Source organism: Carcharhinus amblyrhynchos, unplaced genomic scaffold (assembly GCF_965287045.1).
Source record: "Carcharhinus amblyrhynchos unplaced genomic scaffold, sCarAmb.v2.hapA scaffold_969, whole genome shotgun sequence".
In the NCBI taxonomy this organism is placed as follows: Eukaryota; Metazoa; Chordata; class Chondrichthyes; order Carcharhiniformes; family Carcharhinidae; genus Carcharhinus; species Carcharhinus amblyrhynchos.
The window spans coordinates 30,901-49,652 of record NW_027650709.1 but is presented as its reverse complement, the minus strand read 5'-3'; the positions used below and the strand labels follow the sequence as shown (position 1 = coordinate 49,652).

The window sequence follows — 18,752 nt, the reverse complement described above, 5'->3', positions numbered from 1 at the left end:
GTTGACCCACTCCCAGGAGTGACGAACAACCCCCCCCCCCAACTTCTTTCCAGCTGAATTCTGTCCCCTAAAAATGCCCCCCACCCATCCACCTATCCCGGGAATCAGTCTCGTAATTCTCCCTCTGCACTCTCTCTCTGTCTCTCTCGGGACTTCCCATCGTAAGGAATAGGGACAGGAGGAGGATGCCATTCAGCCCCTCGAGCTCACTCCGCCATTCAGCAGGGTCAGGGTTGAACGCCAGGTTAAAGGAAGGCTGTTCCTTCAGAGGAAAGCAGCACTGAAGGCGACAGTTGGCATTTTGAGGGTGGGTGAGATGCCACCGGGCATCGTGAGGGGCACGGATCCGCTTCCTGGGGGTGTGGATGGAGCTGGGGGGAGTGGAGGGTGCGTGCCCCTGTCCTCAAGCCTCACCACCTGATTTCTCAAAACTTTTTTTGGACCCTCTTGCTGGTATTGAGTTATTTGTTAGAATTGTCACATAAAAAGACTCTGCCTCCCCCCACCCACAGCTCTCTGTGGCAAAGACTTCCAGAAACATCCTTCCTCTGCAGAGTGGAGATCACACAAGAGGACAGGGATCGTGTGTGGAGGGGGAGCAGAGAGAGAGGGGGAGCAGAGAGAGAGGGGGAGCAGAGAGAGAGGGAGAGCAGAGAGAGAGGGAGAGACAGAGACAGAGGGAGAGCAGAGACAGAGGGAGAGCAGAGACAGAGGGCAAGCAGAGAGAGAGGGGGAGCAGAGAGAGAGGGAGAGCAGAGAGAGAGGGAGAGCAGAGAGAGAGGGACAGCAGAGAGAGAGGAAAGAGAGAGGGAGAGCAGAGAGAGAGAAAGAGTAGAGAGGGAGAGGAGAGAAGCAGAGAGAGAAAGAGTAGAGAGAGAGGAGAGAGCAGGAGAGAGAGAGAGGGGGAGCAGAGAGAGGGGGAGCAGAGAGAGAGGGAGAGCAGAGAGGGGGAGCAGACAGAGAGGGGGAGCAGAGAGAGAGAAAGAGTAGAGAGAGAGGGAGAGCAGAGAGAGAGGGAGAGCAGAGAGCGAGGGACAGCAGAGAGGAGAAGGAGGGAGAGAGGGAAGGAGAGCAGAGAGAGAGGGAGAGCAGAGAGAAAGAGAGAAAGACAGAGAGAGAGGGAGAGAGCAGAGAGAGAGGGAAGGGAGAGCAGAGAGAGAGAGAGGGAGAGAGAGAGAGTGAGAGAGAGAGAGGAGAGAGAGGAGAGGAGAGAGAGAGAAGGGAGGGAGAGCAGAGAGAGAGGGAGAGCAGAGAGAAAGAGCAGAGAGAGAGGGAGATAGAGAGAGAGGGAGAGAGCAGAGAGAGAGAGCAGAGAGAGGGAAGGAGAGAGAGAGAGGGAGAGAGGAGAGAGGGAGAGAGAGAGAGGGGAGAGGGAGAGCAGAGAGAAAGAGCAGAGAGAGAGGGAGATCAGAGAGAGAGGGAGAGAGCAGAGAGAGAGAGCAGAGAGAGGGAAGGAGAGAGAGAGGGAGAGAGGAGAGAGGAGAGAGAGAGAGGGAGAGGGAGAGCAGAGAGAAAGAGCAGAGAGAGAGGGAGATCAGAGAGAGAGGGAGAGAGCAGAGAGAGAGAGAGAGCAGAGAGAGGGAAGAGAGAGAGAGGGAGAGAGCAGAGAGAGAGGGAGAGAGCAGAGAGAGAGAGGGAGAGAGAGAGAGGGAAGGAGAGAGAGGGAGAGAGCAGAGAGAGAGAGGGAGAGAGCAGAGAGAGGGAAGGAGAGGGAAGGAGAGCAGAGAGAGAGAGAGGGAGAGAGCAGAGAGAGAGAAAGAGGAGAGCAGAGAGAGAGAGAGAGAGAGAGAGGGAGAGAGCAGACAGAAAGAGAGAGAGCAGAGAGAGAGAGAGAGAGCGAGAGAGAGAGAGAGAGAGAGAGCAGAGAGAGAGAGAGTGGGAGAGCAGAGAGAAAGAGAGAGAGAGAAGCAGAGAGAGGGGAAGCAGAGAAAGGGGAAGCAGGAGAAGAGGGAGCAGAGAGAAGAGGGGAGCAGAGAAGAGGGGAGCAAGAGAGAAGGGGAGAGGATAGAGAGAGGGAGACAGCGAGAGGGGGAGAGTGTGAGAGAGAGAGCAGAACGAGAGCAGAGAAAGTGAAAAAATGAAGGTGATGGAGAGCGAGAGTGAGCAAGATCAAAAAGAGAGATTAAATGTGAGAGAGTGTGAGTGAGATAAAGAGAAGGTGAGAGAAATAGAATGAGGGTGAAGGAAAAAGAAAAAGAGATTGAGAGAGTGAAATGGAACGCAGCAGAGAAGAATGAGGGAGAGACAGAGAGACATAGAGAATGAGACAAAAGTCAGAGAGATGACCAGACAAGCAAGGAGTGATAGGGGAGACACAGGGAGAGTGACAGAGGGGGAGAGAGAGATGCAGGCGGGGGGAGAGAAAGGGGAGGGAGAGAGAGAGAGGGGCAGACGGGGGAGAGAGAGGGGGCAAACAGGAAGAGAGGGGCAAACGGGGAGAGCGAGAGGGCAGGCAGGGGAAGGGAGAGAGCAGGCAGGGGAGAGAAAGGAGAAGACAGGGGAGAGAGGGAGAGGGGGGGAGAAAAACAGGGGAAAGCGAAAGAGAGAGGTGGAGAGAGAGAGACAGAGACTGGGGAAAGAGCAAGAGACAGGGAGCGAGACAGAGAGAGGAAAAGGGGGTGAGAGAGAAGGGGGGAGAGAGAACGGGGGGAGAGAGAAGGGGGGAGAGAGAACGGGGGGGAGAGAGAAGGGGAGAGAGAAGGGGGGGAGAGAGAAGGGGGAGAGAGAACGGGGAGAGAGAAGGGGGAGAGAGAACGGGGCGGGGGAGAGAGAAGGGGGGAGAGAGAACGGGGGCGGGGAGAGAGAAGGGGGGAGAGAGAACGGGGCGGGGGAGAGAGAAGGGGGGGAGAGAGACGGGGCGGGGGGAGAGAGAAGGGGGGAGAGAGAACGGGGGAGAGAGAACAGGGCGGGGGAGAGAGAAGGGGGAGACAGAACAGGGGGTGGGGGGAGAGAGAAGGGGGAGAGAGAACAGGGGTGGGGGCAAAGAGAAGGGGAGAGAGAGAGGGGGAGAGAGAGAACGGGGGAGAGAAAGAGGGAGAAAGAGGAGAGTAGGAGGGACAGGGAGAGAAAAAATGGAGAGACAGGGAGAGAGAAGACACAGGAGAGAAGAGACAGGGAAAGACAGGGGATGGGGGTGAGACAGAAAGAGGGAGAGACAGAAAGGGAGACAGGGGATGGGGTGAGACAGAAAGAGGGAGAGACAGACAGGGGGAGACAGGGAGAAGAAGATATCTGGATAACTGGTCAGAATATAACAGCACTCGTGCCTGTGACTCTCCTATTCGAGTTACATACCCCTCCTGCTGTGAACAGCACTGAGATGAGCAAGGCAGACAGCTAGGGCATACAGCAGTAACACACAGAGCTTCATTGCTGTGAATGGTGACTGTGGAATACAGGCAGAGTCACCTTGTCTATCTGACCCTGACCCATCAATCATTAACCTTCCCACTGATAGAGGGAGGAGATAGTCACTGTCATTATCACGAGGCTCTAACAGTCCTGACCCCATACACCCCGAGCTTTCACACTAACAGGCCAGACTCTGGCAGCCATTCCACCACAGGATGCATCACAAATCCCCAGGACACACCCAGCGTTGTCCATTGGAGGTCCACTGACAGGGTCACTGCTGAGGGAGCACTGCACTGCGGGAGGGTCGGTGCTGAGGGAGCACCGCACTGTGGGAGGGTCAGTGCTGAGGGAGCACCGCACTGTGGGAGGGTCAGTGCTGAGGGAGCGCCGCACTGTGGGAGGGTCAGTGCTGAGGGAGCACTGCACTGTGTGACGGTCAGTGCTGAGGGAGCGCCGCACTGTGGAGGGTCAGTGCTGAGGGAGCGCCGCACTGTGGGAGGGTCAGTGCTGAGGAGCACCGCACTGTGGGAGGGTCAGTGCTGAGGGAGCGCCACACTGTGGGAGGGTCAGTGCTGAGGGAGTGCCGCACTGTGGTAGGTCAGTGCTGAGGGAGTGCCGCACTGTGGGACAGTCAGTGCTGAGGGAGCACTGCACTGTGTGACGGTCAGTGCTGAGGGAGCGCCGCACTGTGGAGGGTTAGTGCTGAGGGAGCGCCACACTGTGGGAGGGTCAGTGCTGAGGGAGCGCCGCACTGTGGGAGGGTCAGTGCTGAGGGAGCGCCGCACTGTGGGAGGGTCAGTGCTGAGGGGAGCGCCGCACTGTGGGAGGGTCAGTGCTGAGGGAGTGCCGCACTGTGGGACGGTCAGTGCTGAGGGAGCGCCACACTGTGGGAGGGTCAGTGCTGAGGGAGCGCTGCAGTGTGGGAGGGTCAGTGCTGAGGGAGTGCTGCAGTGTGGGAGGGTCAGTGCTGAGGGAGTGCCACACTGTCAGAGGGTCAGTGCTGAGCGAGTGCCACACTGTGGGAGGGTTGGTGCTGAAGGAACGCTGCAATGTGGGAGGGTCAGTGCTGAGGGAGCACTGCACTGTGGGAGGGTCAGTGCTGAGGGAGCACCGCACTGTGGGAGGGTCAGTGCTGAGGGAGCGCCGCACTGTGGGAGGATCAGTGCTGAGGGAGCGCCGCACTGCGGGATGATCAGTGCTGAGGGAGCGCTGCACTGCGGGAGGGTCAGTGCTGAGGGAGTGCCGCACTGTGGGAAGGTCAGTGCTGAGGGAGCACCGCGACTGTGGGAGCGTCAGTGCTGAGGGAGCGCCGCACTGTGGGAGCATCATCAGCACGGCCAGTTGAAATTTTTCTGCTGATGTCTATGGAATGGGATTTGACCCAGAGCCCGTGACTGAGGCACAAGAGCACTCTGGACCACACAGGGTGAATACAGATGAGAACGATTAACTGATTTCACTTCTGTTTTCTGTTGACAGTGAGCTCCATGCAGTTAAGTCAATGTTTGTTTTATCCCTGACATTCTCAGTGAGGTTAGGCTGAAGTTCTGATAGCCAATCTCGTCACTGATACTTGGGAGGTCACCAGAGTTCAAGCCCTGTCTGTTTTAGCATTAAGATTAAACACAGATCAGGTTAGATAGAGTAAAGCTCCCTCTACACTGTCCCCATCAAACACTCCCAGGACAGGTACAGCACAGGGTTAGATACAGAGTAAAGCTCCTCTACACTGTCCCCATCAACACTCCCAGGACAGGTACAGCACAGGGTTTTATTCAGAGTAAGTGTAATAACTGGAAATGAGGAAATGGCTGAGGCATTAAACAGGTATTTGTGTCGGTCTTTCACAGTGGAAGAACCAAATAACATGTCAAAAATTGATGACAAGAAGGCTCTGGCAGGTGAGAACCTGGAAACTATCATTATCACAAAAGAGGTAGTGTTGTGCAAGTTAATGGTGCTAAAGGTAGACAAGTCCCCTGCCCTGATGGAATGCATCTCAGGGTTACTGAAAGGGATGGTGGGAGAAATGGCAAATGCACTGGTGGTAATTTACCAAAATTCACTGGACTCTGGGGTGGTTCCTGCAGATTGGAAAATAGCAAATGTGACGCCACTGTTAAAAAAGTTAGACAAAAAGCGGGTGACTGTAGGCTGGTTAGCTTAACATCTGTAGTAGGGAAAATGCTTGAATCTATCATCAAGAAAGAAATAGCGAGACATCTGGATATAAATTGTCCATTGGTAAGACGCAGCATGGGTTCATGAAGGCAGGTCATGTTTGACTGATTTGGTGGAATTCTTTGAGAACATTACATGTGCAGCAGATAGTGGGGAACCTGTGGATGTGGTGTATCTGGATTTCCAGAAGGCTTTCGACAAGTGCCGCACCAAAGGCTGTTGCATAAGATAAAGGTATACGGTTTTATGGGTCATGTATTAGCATGGATAGAGGATTGGTTAAGTCACAGAAAGCAGAGTTGGGGTAAATGGGTGTTTCTCTGGTTGGTAATCAGTGACGAGTGGTGTGCCTCAGGGACCAGTATTGGGATTGCAATTGTTTACAATTTACATAAATGATTTGGAGTTGGGGACCAAGTGTAATGTGTCAAAATTTGCAGATGACACTAAACTGAGTGGCAAAGTGTGCAGAGGCCACTGAAAGTCTGCAAAGGATACAGATAGTCTGAGTGAGTAGGTGAGGGTCTGACAGATGGAGTACAATGTTGGTAAATGTGAGGTCATTCATTTTGGTAAAATGGACTATTATTTAAATGGTAAAAATTTCAGCATGCTGCTGTGCAGAGGGACCTGGGTGTCCTTGTGCAGGAATCTCAAGGAGTTGGTTTGCAGCACATAATTAAGAAGGCAAATGAAATTTTGTCCTTCATTGCTGGAGGGATAGAGTTTAAAAACAGTGAGGTTATGTTGCAGTGTATAAGGTGCTGGTGAGGTCACACCTGGAGTACTGTGTACAGTTTTGGTCTCCTCACTTGAGAAAGGGTATACTGGCACTGGAGGGGGTACAGACGAGATTCACTAGGTTGATTCCAGAGTTGAGAGGGTTGGCTTATGAGGACAGACTGAGTAGACTGGGGCTATACTCATTGAAATTCAGAAGGATGAGGGGAGATCTTATAGATACATATAAAATTATGAAGGGAATCGATAAGACAGAAGCAGGGAAGTTGTTTCCACTGGTGGGTGAAACTAGAACTCGGGGGCATAGCCTCAAAATAAGGGGAAGAGGATTTAGGACTGAGTTGAGGAGGAACTTCTTCACACAAAGGGTTGTGAATCTGTGGAATTCCCCACCCAGTGAAGCAGTTGAGGCTGCCTCATTGAATGAGGTAAGGATAAATTTTTGAACAGTAAAGGAATTAAGGGCTATGGTGATCAGTGGGGTAAGTGGAGCTGCGTCCATGAACAGATCAGCCATGATCTTATTGAATGGTGGAGCAGGTTCGAGGGGCCAGATGGTCTTCTCCTGCTCTGAGTTCTTACGTTCTTAAAGGTCCTCCCACATTGTCCCCATCAGACACTCCCAGGACAGGTACAGCACAGGGTTAGATACAGAGTAAAGCTCCCTCTACACTGTCCCCCCATCAAACACTCCCAGGACAGGTACAGCACGGGGTTAGATACAGAGTAAAGCCCCCTCTACACTGTCCCCCATCAAACACTCCCAGGACAGGGACAGCACGGGGTTAGATACAGAATAGACATCTTTCTACACTGCACACACCAAACACCCCTAAAACATAATTTGCACCTCTGAATAACACTTGGAATACTGTGCACGGTTCCGACCTATCACTTGGAATACTGTGCACAATTCTGGTCTGTACTATACAAAGGATATAAAAGCATCTGAGAACATGCGAAAAAAATTTACAAAGAACAAAGAAAATTACAGCACAGGAACAGGCCCTTCGGCCCTCCAAGCCTGTACCGACCATGCTGCCCAACTGAACTAAACCCCCCTATGCTTCCGGGGACCATATTCCTTTATTCCCATCTCATTCACATACTTGTCAAGATGCCCCTTAAAGTCACCACCGTATCCGCTTCCACTACTTCCCCTGGCAATGAGTTCCGGACACACACTGTAAAAAATCTGCCTCGTACATCTCTTTTAAGACTTGCCCCTCGCAAGTACTCAGGACGGGGATGTAGTAACTATCGGGAACGACATGGACCCTTTTCTGTAGAAAAACAAAGGCTGCGGTAGGGGCGAGGGAGAACATGATCAAGGTCTTTAACATGATGGGGGGGTGGTTTCGATAAGGTGCGTAACTGAGAGTGTGTGCGTGGTGGGGGCGGGGGGGTAGATAAATACGAGTGTGCAAGGAATAGAAGGATATGGGGAATAGGGAGGAGATGTAGTGGGGATAGAGGCAGGCTGGTGTGGGGATAAAGATACACAGAGCGGAGAAGCTGAATGGCTTGGTCCTGTAAGTCTGACATAATATTGCCAACTCGGAACACCAACTGGGTCCCAACCCCCCTCCCCATATTCTTGTTGCTGTAATGTGCGTAGTGGATGATTTAGTTATCATGAGATTATCCCTCTCTCTTGTTCCTGTGGCTAATTCGAGTGCATCCCTTCGGCTGCAATATCATCAGCAGAGGTGCAGTAAGAAAGACAGTTGTTTCGAATATCAATCTCACACATGATGAAAATCATTCAACAATAATTTCAACACAACATCACTTGTAGAAACAATTTTTAATTTATACTGAAACATTTGTGAATTTTAATCTCCAACAATTAGAAGATGTTGATGACAGAGTCTCAGACACCCCCCATCAAACACTCCCAGGACAGGTACAGCACAGGGTTAGATACAGAGTAAAGCTCCCTCCACACTGTCCCCGCCAACCCACCCCTACTCCTGGGTTTCCCTGAGACCATGCCCTGTTATCCTGCCAGGACAGGAATTTCACAAACAGGGAGCTTAAATAAGCTGTCCCCAAGCACAGAATCTGCAGCCAGCCGTTCACCTGTGGAGGACTCACTGCCTGGCTCAACTAAGCTGCAGAGCAGTGAAGTTCAGTATGATTGAACCTGCAATTCCACTCCCTCCCGCCATTGTAGACGCCACAAAATAATCCCCCTTTTCCCAGCCTGCACCAGGGTCAATGCTGAATAGCCTCACTCAGGATTGTTGAGGTGCAGTTGGAAGTTACTGCCCCACCCACAACGCTCCTGCCTCCAGCCAGTCACTTCCTCACAAACAGATCTCATTGTGGTTGAAGATCCTTATCATCAACTACTGCTGCCGCACCCTCTGGTATCCGGACTCCGGAACCAGCTATTCGCCCTCAGTAGGCATCACGTCACCACAGTGGAATGGTTAATTACAGTCCCGCACCCAATCACTCCAGGAGACGGTGGGGAGGGGGGGGGGGGGGGGGGGTGGAGGGGCGGCAGGAGATGCCCTTGCTCCCAACTGAGACAGCCTATCCATTGCATTTGAGCAGAACATGTCCTTTTGCCTGGGGCTGGCAGCCTGTCACACTGGGGGGGGGGGTCGAGTGGTGGTCAGGGTAGGGCTCAAGATGGGGGTAAACAAGTTCAGGAATGTAGCTCAGCCTTCGAGTGACGGAGAATACCCCCGGTGTACACGGCGGGTGTGTTCCAGGGTTGCTGCTGACTCCTCCTCTGCGAGGCCCCCTCGGACAGGTTGCGGGGTGTGTGGTGGGACCCTCCAGTGCTCCCGGGGGCACAGCACCAGGTTTCTCTCCGCTTCTGAGTGCAGGCTCCTGCCATTATCGCTCCATCAGGCCGGGCACGTCAAGGCTGTGGGGGGCAGAGGAGGTCAGCAAAAGTTACAGCTCACAACACCTTCTTTCCCAAAATCAAGTTCCAGTAACCTCTTTCAGCCCCCTGCCTCCCCACCCCTCCCTATCTGTGTAACCCCCTCCAGCCCCTGCACCCCTCCCTATCTGTGTAACCCCCTCCAGCCCCTGCACCCCTCCCTATCTGTGTAACTTCCACCAGCCCATATAACTCTCCTTATCTCTGTAGACAGTTCGGCGCTCCCTCAGCACCGACCCCCCCCCCCCCCACAGTGCGGCGCTCCCTCAGCACTGACCCTCCCTCAGCACCGAGCCCCCCAGAGTGCGGCGCTCCCTCAGCACCGACCCCCCCCCCCACAGTGCGGCGCTCCCTCAGCACCGACCCCCCCCACAGTGCGGCGCTCCCTCAGCACCGACCCCCCCACAGTGCGGCGCTCCCTCAGCACTGACCCCCCCCACAGTGCGGCGCTCCCTCAGCACCGACCCCCCCACAGTGCGGCGCTCCCTCAGCACCGACCCCCCCACAGTGCGGCGCTCCCTCAGCACCGACCCCCCCACAGTGCGGCGCTCCCTCAGCACCGACCCCCCCACAGTGCGGCGCTCCCTCAGCACCGACCCTCCCACAGTGCGGCGCTCCCTCAGCACCGACCCCCCCCCCCCCCCCCCCCCCACCACCCCCACAGTGCAGCGCTCCCTCAGTGGGACTGAACCCACAGCCCCAGTAATTCTCAGGCAGGTGAGTGGCTGAGATGTAGCAGAAAGCTGGTAATTTGCAGAATATTTGAAAGGTCACATTGCGATGTATTATTGGCTCTCACATGCTGTTTTCCCCTGCTTTATTGGAGAACGGTTTCTTCTACACCAGATAAGCAAGGTCAAAGACCATACAAACAACTCTGTGAATCTGTAACCTGGTCCCACTTCACTCAAGGTCCTCATACCAGCAGCTGCATATACTCTCATTGTGAACTCAGTCTGCCCCTTGTCCCCACGTGTTGCTGAGTAACATGTGGCCCCTCACGAGCCTGTTACTTCGGAACGGGGGAGGCCCATTCAGCCCCTCTCGAGTCTGTTACACAGGAACAGAAGGAGGCCATTCAGCCCCTCTTGAAATTGGGAATGTTGGGGGGTCACAGTTTGAGAATGTGAGGGTCTCCCATTGAAGACGATGATGAGGAGGAATTTCTTCTCTCAGAGGGTGGTCAGTCTGTGGAATTCCTCCCTCCCCCACCTGCCCACCAGACAGCACTGGGGGCTGCAGCTCATTGAATATATTCAAGGGTGAGTTACACAGATTTTTGATCGTGGGGGGGATGGGAGAAAGTGTCGAAGATTATTGGGGCATGGGGGACAGGTGGGAAAGTGGAGTTGAGGCCACAGCCAGGTCAGTTTATGGAAAGGATATTATTAAACTAGAAAAAGTGCAGAAAAGATTTACTGGGATGCTACCGGACTTGATAGATTGAGTTATAAGGAGAGGCTGGATAGACTGGGACTTCTTTCTCTGCAGCTTAGGAGGCTGAGGGGTGATCTTATAGAGGTCTATAAATTAATGAGGGGCTAGATAGTCAATATCCTTTCCCAAAGGTGGGGGGAGTCTAAAACTAGAGGGCATAGGTTGAAGCTGAGTGGGGAGAGATACACAAGTGGCCAGAGTGGCTATTATTTCACGCAGAGGGTGGTGAGTGTCTGGAACAAGCTGCCAGGCGCAGGTACAATTTTATCTTTTAAAAAACATTTAGATAGTTATATGGGTAAGATGGGTATAGAGGGATATGGGCCAAATGTGGGCAATTGGGATTAGCTTAGGGGTTTTTAAAAAAGGTGGTGTAGACAAGTTGGGCCAAAGGGCCTGTTTCCATGCTGTAAACCTCTATGACTCTGGACAACATTTTATAGAATGGAGAAGGATCAATGGGCCGAATGGCCTCCTCCTGCTCCTAATCCACACAATGAACTCGAGGTGATTGCGCATCACAGAACATTCCTCTCCCAGAATATCAGGACTACATTATTTGTCGCTCCATCCTTTCTGTGCTCCTCTCTACCTCATTTCCTGCATGACCTCCCTGCCCTTTCTCCTGCAGCCACTTCCACCTTCTCAATTCCTCTTCCACTCCGCGCCGCTCTCTCTTATTGGACGTGAGCCCAAAAGAAAAGTGGCAGAGCGTGAAAAAAAAACCACTCCGAGAGAGCGCCAAAACGCTGATGACACAGGGAGCTACGACGTGACCTAGCACACCGATACTGAAACATGGTCTTACCTTCCCAGGATGTACAGAAGACGCCCTGGTTCCTCCTCGGAGACTCTGGGAAGTAGGATAGAACTCCATCAGCACTCGAGCATTGCGAATAGTGAATGCGATAGACACAAGTGTTCACAGAAGCTCAGAAAGTCCCACTCCAGGCTAACTGTCCACCACAGTCTGGTTTCAATGGGTCACAGCAGCACCCTTCACTGGAGGAGCAGCAACATAGGGGTGGTGCACTGCTGGAGGGACAGCGCCGAGCGGGTGCCGTGCAGTCAGAGGGTCAGTGCCGAGGGGGCATCGCATTGCATGAAACATCCGCATACATACAGTCACAAAGGCTATCTGAATGAGCACCAGTCACAGCTGAGTTCTGGGGCCAAATGAGCCTTTGAAAAGCACACTGAGACAATAGCCTGAGTCTAAGTGTGCCAGTCCGAGAAAACTATGGAGGTTTGGTAATATCAACATCCCAGTGATTCCCTAAGGCTTCATATCTGGCCGTCACAGTGATTCCCTTGGGTTCACTGTGATTCCAAATGGCCCTCTATCTGGCAGTTCCAGTGTTTCCCTATGGCCCACTGGCAGTCCCAATGATTTCCTCGGGTTCACAGTGATTCCCAACGGCCCGCCACCCGGCAGTGCCAGTGATTCCCAACGGCCCGCCACCCGGCAGTGCCAGTGATTCCCAACGGCCCGCCACCCGGCAGTGCCAGTGATTCCCAACGGCCCGCCACCCGGCAGTGCCAGTGATTCCCAACGGCCCGCCACCCGGCAGTGCCAGTGATTCCCAACGGCCCGCCACCCGGCAGTGCCAGTGATTCCCAACGGCCCGCCACCCGGCAGTGCCAGTGATTCCCAACGGCCCGCCACCCGGCAGTGCCAGTGATTCCCAACGGCCCGCCACCAGGCAGTGCCAGTGATTCCCAACGGCCCGCCACCCGGCAGTGCCAGTGATTCCCAACAGCCTGCCATCCAACAACCACAGTGATTCCTTGCGGCCCACCATCCGGCACTGCCAGTGATTCCCAAGGGCACACTATCCAGCAGTGCCAGTGATTCCCAACGGTCCACTATGTGGCAGCGCCAGTGATTCCCAACGGTCCACTATGTGGCAGTGCCAGTGATTCCCAACGACCCACTATGTGGCAGTGCCAGTGATTCCCAACGACCCACTATCTGGCAGTACCAGTGATACCTAACGGCCCACTATGTGGCAGCCCCAGTTCCCGGATGTTGCCTCGGGAGCCTCTCACCTGGTAATGGCGGCTCCTCTCGCTCCGCCTCCGACACCGCCCTCGGCCGCCACCGCCGGCCCCCAGCGCCGCTGTGCGTGGTGGCCGCCCCGGTCCTGGTAGAAGTCGCAGAGGAACACCCAGACGCTTACCGTCTCCAGCCAGAAGGCGACGAAGAGGAACCAGACAGCCGACAGCAACAGCAGCTCGCATACCATAATGGCGGCGTCGTCTTCGGGGGGCCCCGTTCCCAGACACAAGGCTGAGAGCGCTTGCGCCGCGTCCGTCACTGAGGGCTGGCTTTGCACCTGCGCAGTAGCGTCGGGAGCAGCGGCGGGTGCGGACGGTTAACTGCGTTTGCGCAGTGACGGCTGTCCCTCCAGTGTTTCGCGCAAGGGCAGTCTGTGCATGGGGCTGCCCTGAACGCATGCGCAGTGTAAGTGGTGACCTCATAGTCCTTTTTGGCTGGGGTGGCACGCATGCGCAATAGGTGATGGAGCGCATGTCTGAAGTGACCACATGTACTGGGGAGGGCAATGATTGAGATTGGTGTCTGGTACGGTCTGAAAACAGAAAGAAGTCTCATAACATCAGCGTAAAGTCCAACCCCAGTCCAATGCCGGCATCTCCACATCACGGTGTGAAAAGGTGCCACAGAAGTGCCAGGCAACGACCATCTCCAACCAGAGAGGATCTAACCATCTCCTCTTGACGTTCAATGGCATTCCCATTGCTGAGTTCGCTCCCACTAGCAACATCCTGGGGTTACCATTGGGCAGAAACTGAACTGGACCCAGCCATAGAAACAAGTAAGAAGTCTCACAACACCAAGTTGTTGGACTTTAACCTGGTGTGGTGAGATTTCTTACTGTGTTTACCCCAGTCCAACGCCGGCATCTCCATATCATGGCTACCAGAGCAGGTCAGAGGCTGGGAATCCTGCGGAGAGTAACTCACCTCCTGACTTCCCCCCCCCTAAAGCCTGTCCAAGTCAGGAGTGTGATGGAATACTCTTCCACTTGCCCTGGATGAGCGTGGCTCCGACATCTCACACCATCCAGGACAAAGCAGCCGTAGAGTCATAGAGGTATACAGCACAGAAAACTAACCATTTGGCTCATTGCATCTGTGCCAGTCAAAGACAAGTAACACTACCAATCCCATTTCCCAGCATTGTATGCCTTGGCATCACAAGTGCACATCTAAATCCTTCTTAAACCCTGTGAGAGTCTGCCTCTACCACCCTTTCAGGCAATGAGTTCCAGATTCCCACCACCCTCTGCATGAAAAATATTTTTCCTCACATCCCTTCTAAACCTGTCCTTACCTTAAATTATTGCCTCCTGATCATTGATCCCTCCACCAAGGGTTTCTTCCTGTACACTCTATTTATGTCCCTCCGAATTTTATACATGTGCCCACTGAGGTCCCTCTGCTCTAAGGAAAACAGCCCCAGTCTATCCAAGAAAACCTCCAAATACTGCAGATGCTGGACTCTGAAACAGAAACAGAAAAATGCTGGAAATTATCTGACAGCATCTGTGGACAGAGAATAGAGCCAACGTTTCGAGTCTAGGTGACCCTTCATCAGAGCTGCTCTACTCTCCACTATCAGAACGGCTGGGATTTTCCAGCATTTTTCCCAGTCTTTCTCTCCATATAACTAAAATTCTCCAGCTCCTGCAACATCCTGGTAAATCTCATCCCAACCCTTTCCAGTGCCATCACATCCCTCCTATAATGTGGTTTCTTGAACCTCATATAGCATTAGCTGTGGCCTAACCAATGTCTTATATAGCTCCAACATAACTTCACTGCTCTTCAACTTTATGTCTTGGCTACTAAGGGCCAAGGATCCCATTGATCCCCCTCTCCAACCACCGCCTTCAACATTCGCTCCACCACTACAAGTGCACAGCGGCAGCAGTGTGTATCATCTACAAGATGCACTGCAGTGACTCACCATGGCTCCTTTGACAGCGCCGCCCAAACCCACTTCTACATGTCACCATCAAACACTCCCAGGACAGGTGGTACAGCACGGGGTTAGATACAGAGTAAAGCTCCCTCTACACTGTCCCCATCAAATATTCCCAGGACAGGTACAGCACGGGGTTAGATACAGAGTAAAGCTCCCTCTACACTGTCCCCATCAAACACTCCCAGGACAGGTACAGCACGCGGTTAGATACAGAGTAAAGCTCCCTCTACACTGTCCCCATCAAACACTCCCAGGACAGGTACAGCACGGGGTTAGATACAGAGTAAAGCTCCCTCTACACTGTCCCCCATCAAACACTCCCAGGACAGGTACAGCACGGGGTTAGATACAGAGTAAAGCTCCCTCTACACTGTCCCCATCAAACACTCCCAGGACAGGTACAGCACAGGGTTAGATACAGAGTAAAGCTCCCTCTACACTGTCCCCCATCAAACACTCCCAGGACAGGTACAGCATGGGGTTAGATACTGAATACAGCTCGCTGTTTCTGTATGGGAGTCGGGCTGTGCAGTTGCAGCTGGTATTTTGATGGCCTTGGAAGCTGTTTCTTATCTCCGTCCATTAAGCCAGGGACAGCTGGTGCTTTCCCACCTGTGGATTGGTGAAGAGGTCGGCTCCTCAGCTAGCCGGGCAGTGGCATCAATCACCTGCCGCTGGTTAAGTTGGCGGTGGCTCCGATATATAAGCGGGAGGGATTCTGAATCTGCCTCAGTTGTCCTCTCCACGCAAGCCTGAGGAATGGGAAGATCGTGGGCATTGGCAGCTCTCCTGTCGGCCCTGCTGGTGTCGGGCACCCTGGCCCTGTGCCCGGCGCCCAGCGTGCTGCGGGATGTCGATGGCGTGAGGGTGTGTGCCCGCCTCTACGAGGACAGCAATGTGATCTACGACCGCTGCTGTAGCGGCGGCTACATGGACATCGTGAGCCCTGCTGACGTGCCCTCTATTGAACGCTTCTGGAACAACCGCGCCTCCTCACTGGTGGTGGGACCTCGCTGCGAGCTTACCGTCTGGAGCAGGGTCAACAAGCGGGGGTTTCGCCGCACGTTCCGCACCGGCATCCAGTACCGGCTGTTGGAATCAGGCAAGGGGCTCTTTGGCAACTGGGATAACTCCATCAGTTCGTACTACTGCAAGTGTAGCTAAAGAGGAAACCCAGCGGCCTTGCATTGATCATCGTGGCTTGGACTCAACTGGACACCAACTCACCCCGCGTCCAGAAGTGGCAGAGTTCCTTGGTTCCTCCATTCTCGACGCCGATTCCCTCTCCAACCCCACCCCAGGCAGAACCTCACTGGGAATCCGTCAATCCGTCCTCGTTACCTCCCTGGGCAATGCGCCATCCCTGATGCCAGCCCTCCTTCCCCAACCCCACCCCGCCCTTCCCCAGCCCAACTCTCCCATCCAGTCAGGGGTCTGACCCACGGAGATCCCACCAAATGTTTGGAGCCCACCTCCATGAGTTGTCTGTTCCATAAATGGTTCCCCCACTCGCCCCCTCTCGCTCACTTGTCCCCCACTCACCACAGTTAGCTCCGTCGGTGCGATTGCGATCTCGTTTCCCCCCCACCCACTCCCGGATTGAGATTTGAAAGATTTGGACCCATCGTTCTCCCTATCTCGCTGTAAACCCGATAAAGGCTTTGAATAAAAGATTGCTGTGCTCCAGCTGCTCCTGCGTGTGGTGTAATTGTGTGCTGTCCGTCAATGCGGGATTTGGAAAGTCTCCACCTGATGTCCCTTTCCCCCTTCCGTAGTTTTCTGAGGCCCAGCCTACGGTTGCCAGCTCTATCCGAGTGTACTGGAGGTGCCATTCAGAGTGAGCTGGGCGATTCAGCCCCACTCGAGCCTTTTAGACAGGAACAGGAGGAGGCCATTCAGCCCCTTTCAAACCTGTACACAGGAACAGGAGGAGGCCATTCAGTCCCTCTCTCGAGCCTGTTACTCAGGAACAGGAGGAGGCCATTCAGCCCCTCGAGCCTGTTACACAGAAACAGGAGGCCATTCATCCCCTCTCGAGTCTGTTACACAGGAACAGCAGGAGGCCATTCAGCCCCTTTCGAACCTGTTACACAGGAACAGGAGGAGGCCATTCACTCCCTCTCTCGAGCCTGTTACACAGGAACAGGAGGAGGCCATTCAGCCCCTCTCTCGAGCCTGTTACACAGGAACAGGAGGAGGCCATTCAGCCCCTCTCTCGAGCCTGTTACACGGGAACAGGAGGAGGCCATTCAGCCCCTCGAGCCTGCTACACAGAAACAGGAGGCCATTCAGCCCCTCTCTCGAGCCTGTTACACAGGAACAGGAGGAGGCCATTCAGCCCCTCTCTCGAGCCTGTTACACGGGAACAGGAGGAGGCCATTCAGCCCCTTTCGAACCTGTTACACAGGAACAGGAGGAGGCCATTCAGTCCCTCTCTCGAGCCTGTTGCACGGGAACAGGAGGAGGCCATTCAGCCCCTTTCGAACCTGTTACTCAGGAACAGGAGGAGGCCATTCAGTCCCTCTCTCGAGCCTGTTACACAGGAACAGGAGGAGGCCATTCAGCCCCTCTCTCGAGCCTGTTACACAGGAACAGGAGGAGGCCATTCAGCCCCTCTCTCGAGCCTGTTACACAGGAATAGGAGGAGGCCATTCAGCCCCTCTCTCTCGAGCCTGTTACACGGGAACAGGAGGAGGCCATTCAGCCTCTCTCTCGAGCCTGTTACACGGGAACAGGAGGAGGCCATTCAGCCCCTCTCTCGAGCCTGTTACACGGGAACAGGAGGAGGCCATTCAGCCTCTCTCTCGAGCCTGTTACACAGGAACAGGAGGAGGCCATTCAGCCCCTCTCTCTTGAGCCTGTTACACAGAAACAGGAGGAGGCCATTCAGCCCCTCGAGCCTGTTACACAGGAACAGGAGGAGGCCATTCGGCCCCTCTTGAGCATGTTACACAGGAACAGGAGGAGGCCATTCAGCCCCTCTCGAGCCTGTTTCATTGGAACAGGCAGAGGCCATTCAGCCACTGTCTCAAGCCTGTTACACAGGAACAGGAGGAGGCCATTGACCCCTTCTCATGCGCCTGTTACACTTGAACACGAGGAGGCCATTTAGTCCCTCTCGGGGGCCTGTTACACAGGAACAGGAGGAGGCCATTCAGCCCCTCTCGGGGCCTGTTACACAGGAGCAGGAGGAGGCCATTCAGCCCCTCTCAAGCCTGTTACACAGGAACAGGAGGAGGCCATTCAGCCCCTCTCAAGTCTGTTACACAGGAACAGGAGGAGGCCATTCAGCCCCTCTCAACTGTTACACAGGAACAGGAGGAGGCCATTCAGCCCCTCTCAACTCTGTTACACAGGAACAGGAGGAGGCCATTCAGCCCCTCTCTCTCAACCCTGTTACACAGGAACAGGAGGAGGCCATTCAGCCCCTCTCTCTCGAGCCTGTTACACAGGAACAGGAGGAGGCCATTCAGCCCCTCTCAAGCCTGTTACACAGGAATTAGAGGAGTCGCTTCAGGAACATCTAGTGGTTAAATCAAAATAACCACCTGAGACTCTGTAAAATCAACAAGTAACACCTTATTTATCTAACTAACAGTGAACAGATCAACTATCTTAACAAACCCAATCAAACACTTTTGTAATGGAATGCTGTTTAGAGAAATCCAATTCTCACTTATTAACACACAAAAATTGAATTCTTAGTCACTCTCTAAATATAGCAAGTTTTATCTTCCAGAATCTCCTGTCTTCTTTACCTCCTGTTTTCACTATCTTCCATTGGTATCTTTACAATTGAGATGAGGCTTTCTTTTGAGTCATAAATATGGCTGTTACACTGGCAGAAACAGTTACTGGCTCTCTGTCTCAGGCTGTGAGCTGAGGCAAACGCAGTTGCTGTCTGGAGCTGGGAGCTGTGTTCTTATACCCCTGCTGACAGGTCAAAATCCCCACAATAGGGACTGGTTTACAGGTGACCCAAAACATCAAATTCAGATCTGATCGGCTGCTGTTATTCAAACGCTGAGTTGAAACCGATTGGTTAAAATTTCAAAAGCAAACCTGTTGTCCTGGTAACAGCACTGCCTATCCTCGCGATACAAGGGGGGACAACTCCCCGCCAAGTCCTGC

At 53.7% G+C, this 18,752-nt stretch overlaps 2 protein-coding genes across 6 annotated transcripts; one reads left to right on the top strand and one right to left on the bottom strand.

Moving 5' to 3' along the window:
• Positions 1 to 6,943: 6,943 nt before the first annotated feature.
• Positions 6,944 to 16,297, top strand: LOC145340382 (syncollin-like). Of its 3 annotated transcripts, none has more exons than XM_080184843.1 (2): positions 6,944 to 6,978; positions 15,090 to 16,297. In XM_080184843.1, exon 2 carries the CDS (start codon positions 15,381 to 15,383, stop codon positions 15,783 to 15,785), a length of 405 nt encoding a protein of 134 aa, XP_080040969.1. In that variant the 5' UTR covers positions 6,944 to 6,978; positions 15,090 to 15,380; the 3' UTR covers positions 15,786 to 16,297. The 3 variants fall into 3 exon arrangements, with proteins under 3 accessions (XP_080040969.1, XP_080040967.1, XP_080040968.1); XM_080184841.1 differs by lacking the exon at positions 6,944 to 6,978 and adding an exon at positions 14,886 to 14,950 and having other exon boundaries at positions 15,020 to 16,297; XM_080184842.1 differs by lacking the exon at positions 6,944 to 6,978 and adding an exon at positions 14,948 to 15,019.
• LOC145340381 (uncharacterized) lies at positions 8,775 to 14,827 on the bottom strand. 3 transcript variants are annotated; one of them, XM_080184840.1, is made up of 3 exons: positions 12,662 to 14,757; positions 11,421 to 11,465; positions 8,775 to 9,157 (listed from the first exon to the last, which is right to left on the bottom strand). In XM_080184840.1, exons 1-3 carry the CDS (start codon positions 12,856 to 12,858, stop codon positions 9,127 to 9,129), a joined length of 273 nt encoding a protein of 90 aa, XP_080040966.1. In that variant the 5' UTR covers positions 12,859 to 14,757; the 3' UTR covers positions 8,775 to 9,126. The 3 variants fall into 3 exon arrangements, with proteins under 3 accessions (XP_080040966.1, XP_080040965.1, XP_080040964.1); XM_080184839.1 differs by having other exon boundaries at positions 12,793 to 13,144; XM_080184838.1 differs by lacking the exon at positions 11,421 to 11,465 and having other exon boundaries at positions 12,662 to 14,827.
• Positions 16,298 to 18,752: the final 2,455 nt, after the last annotated feature.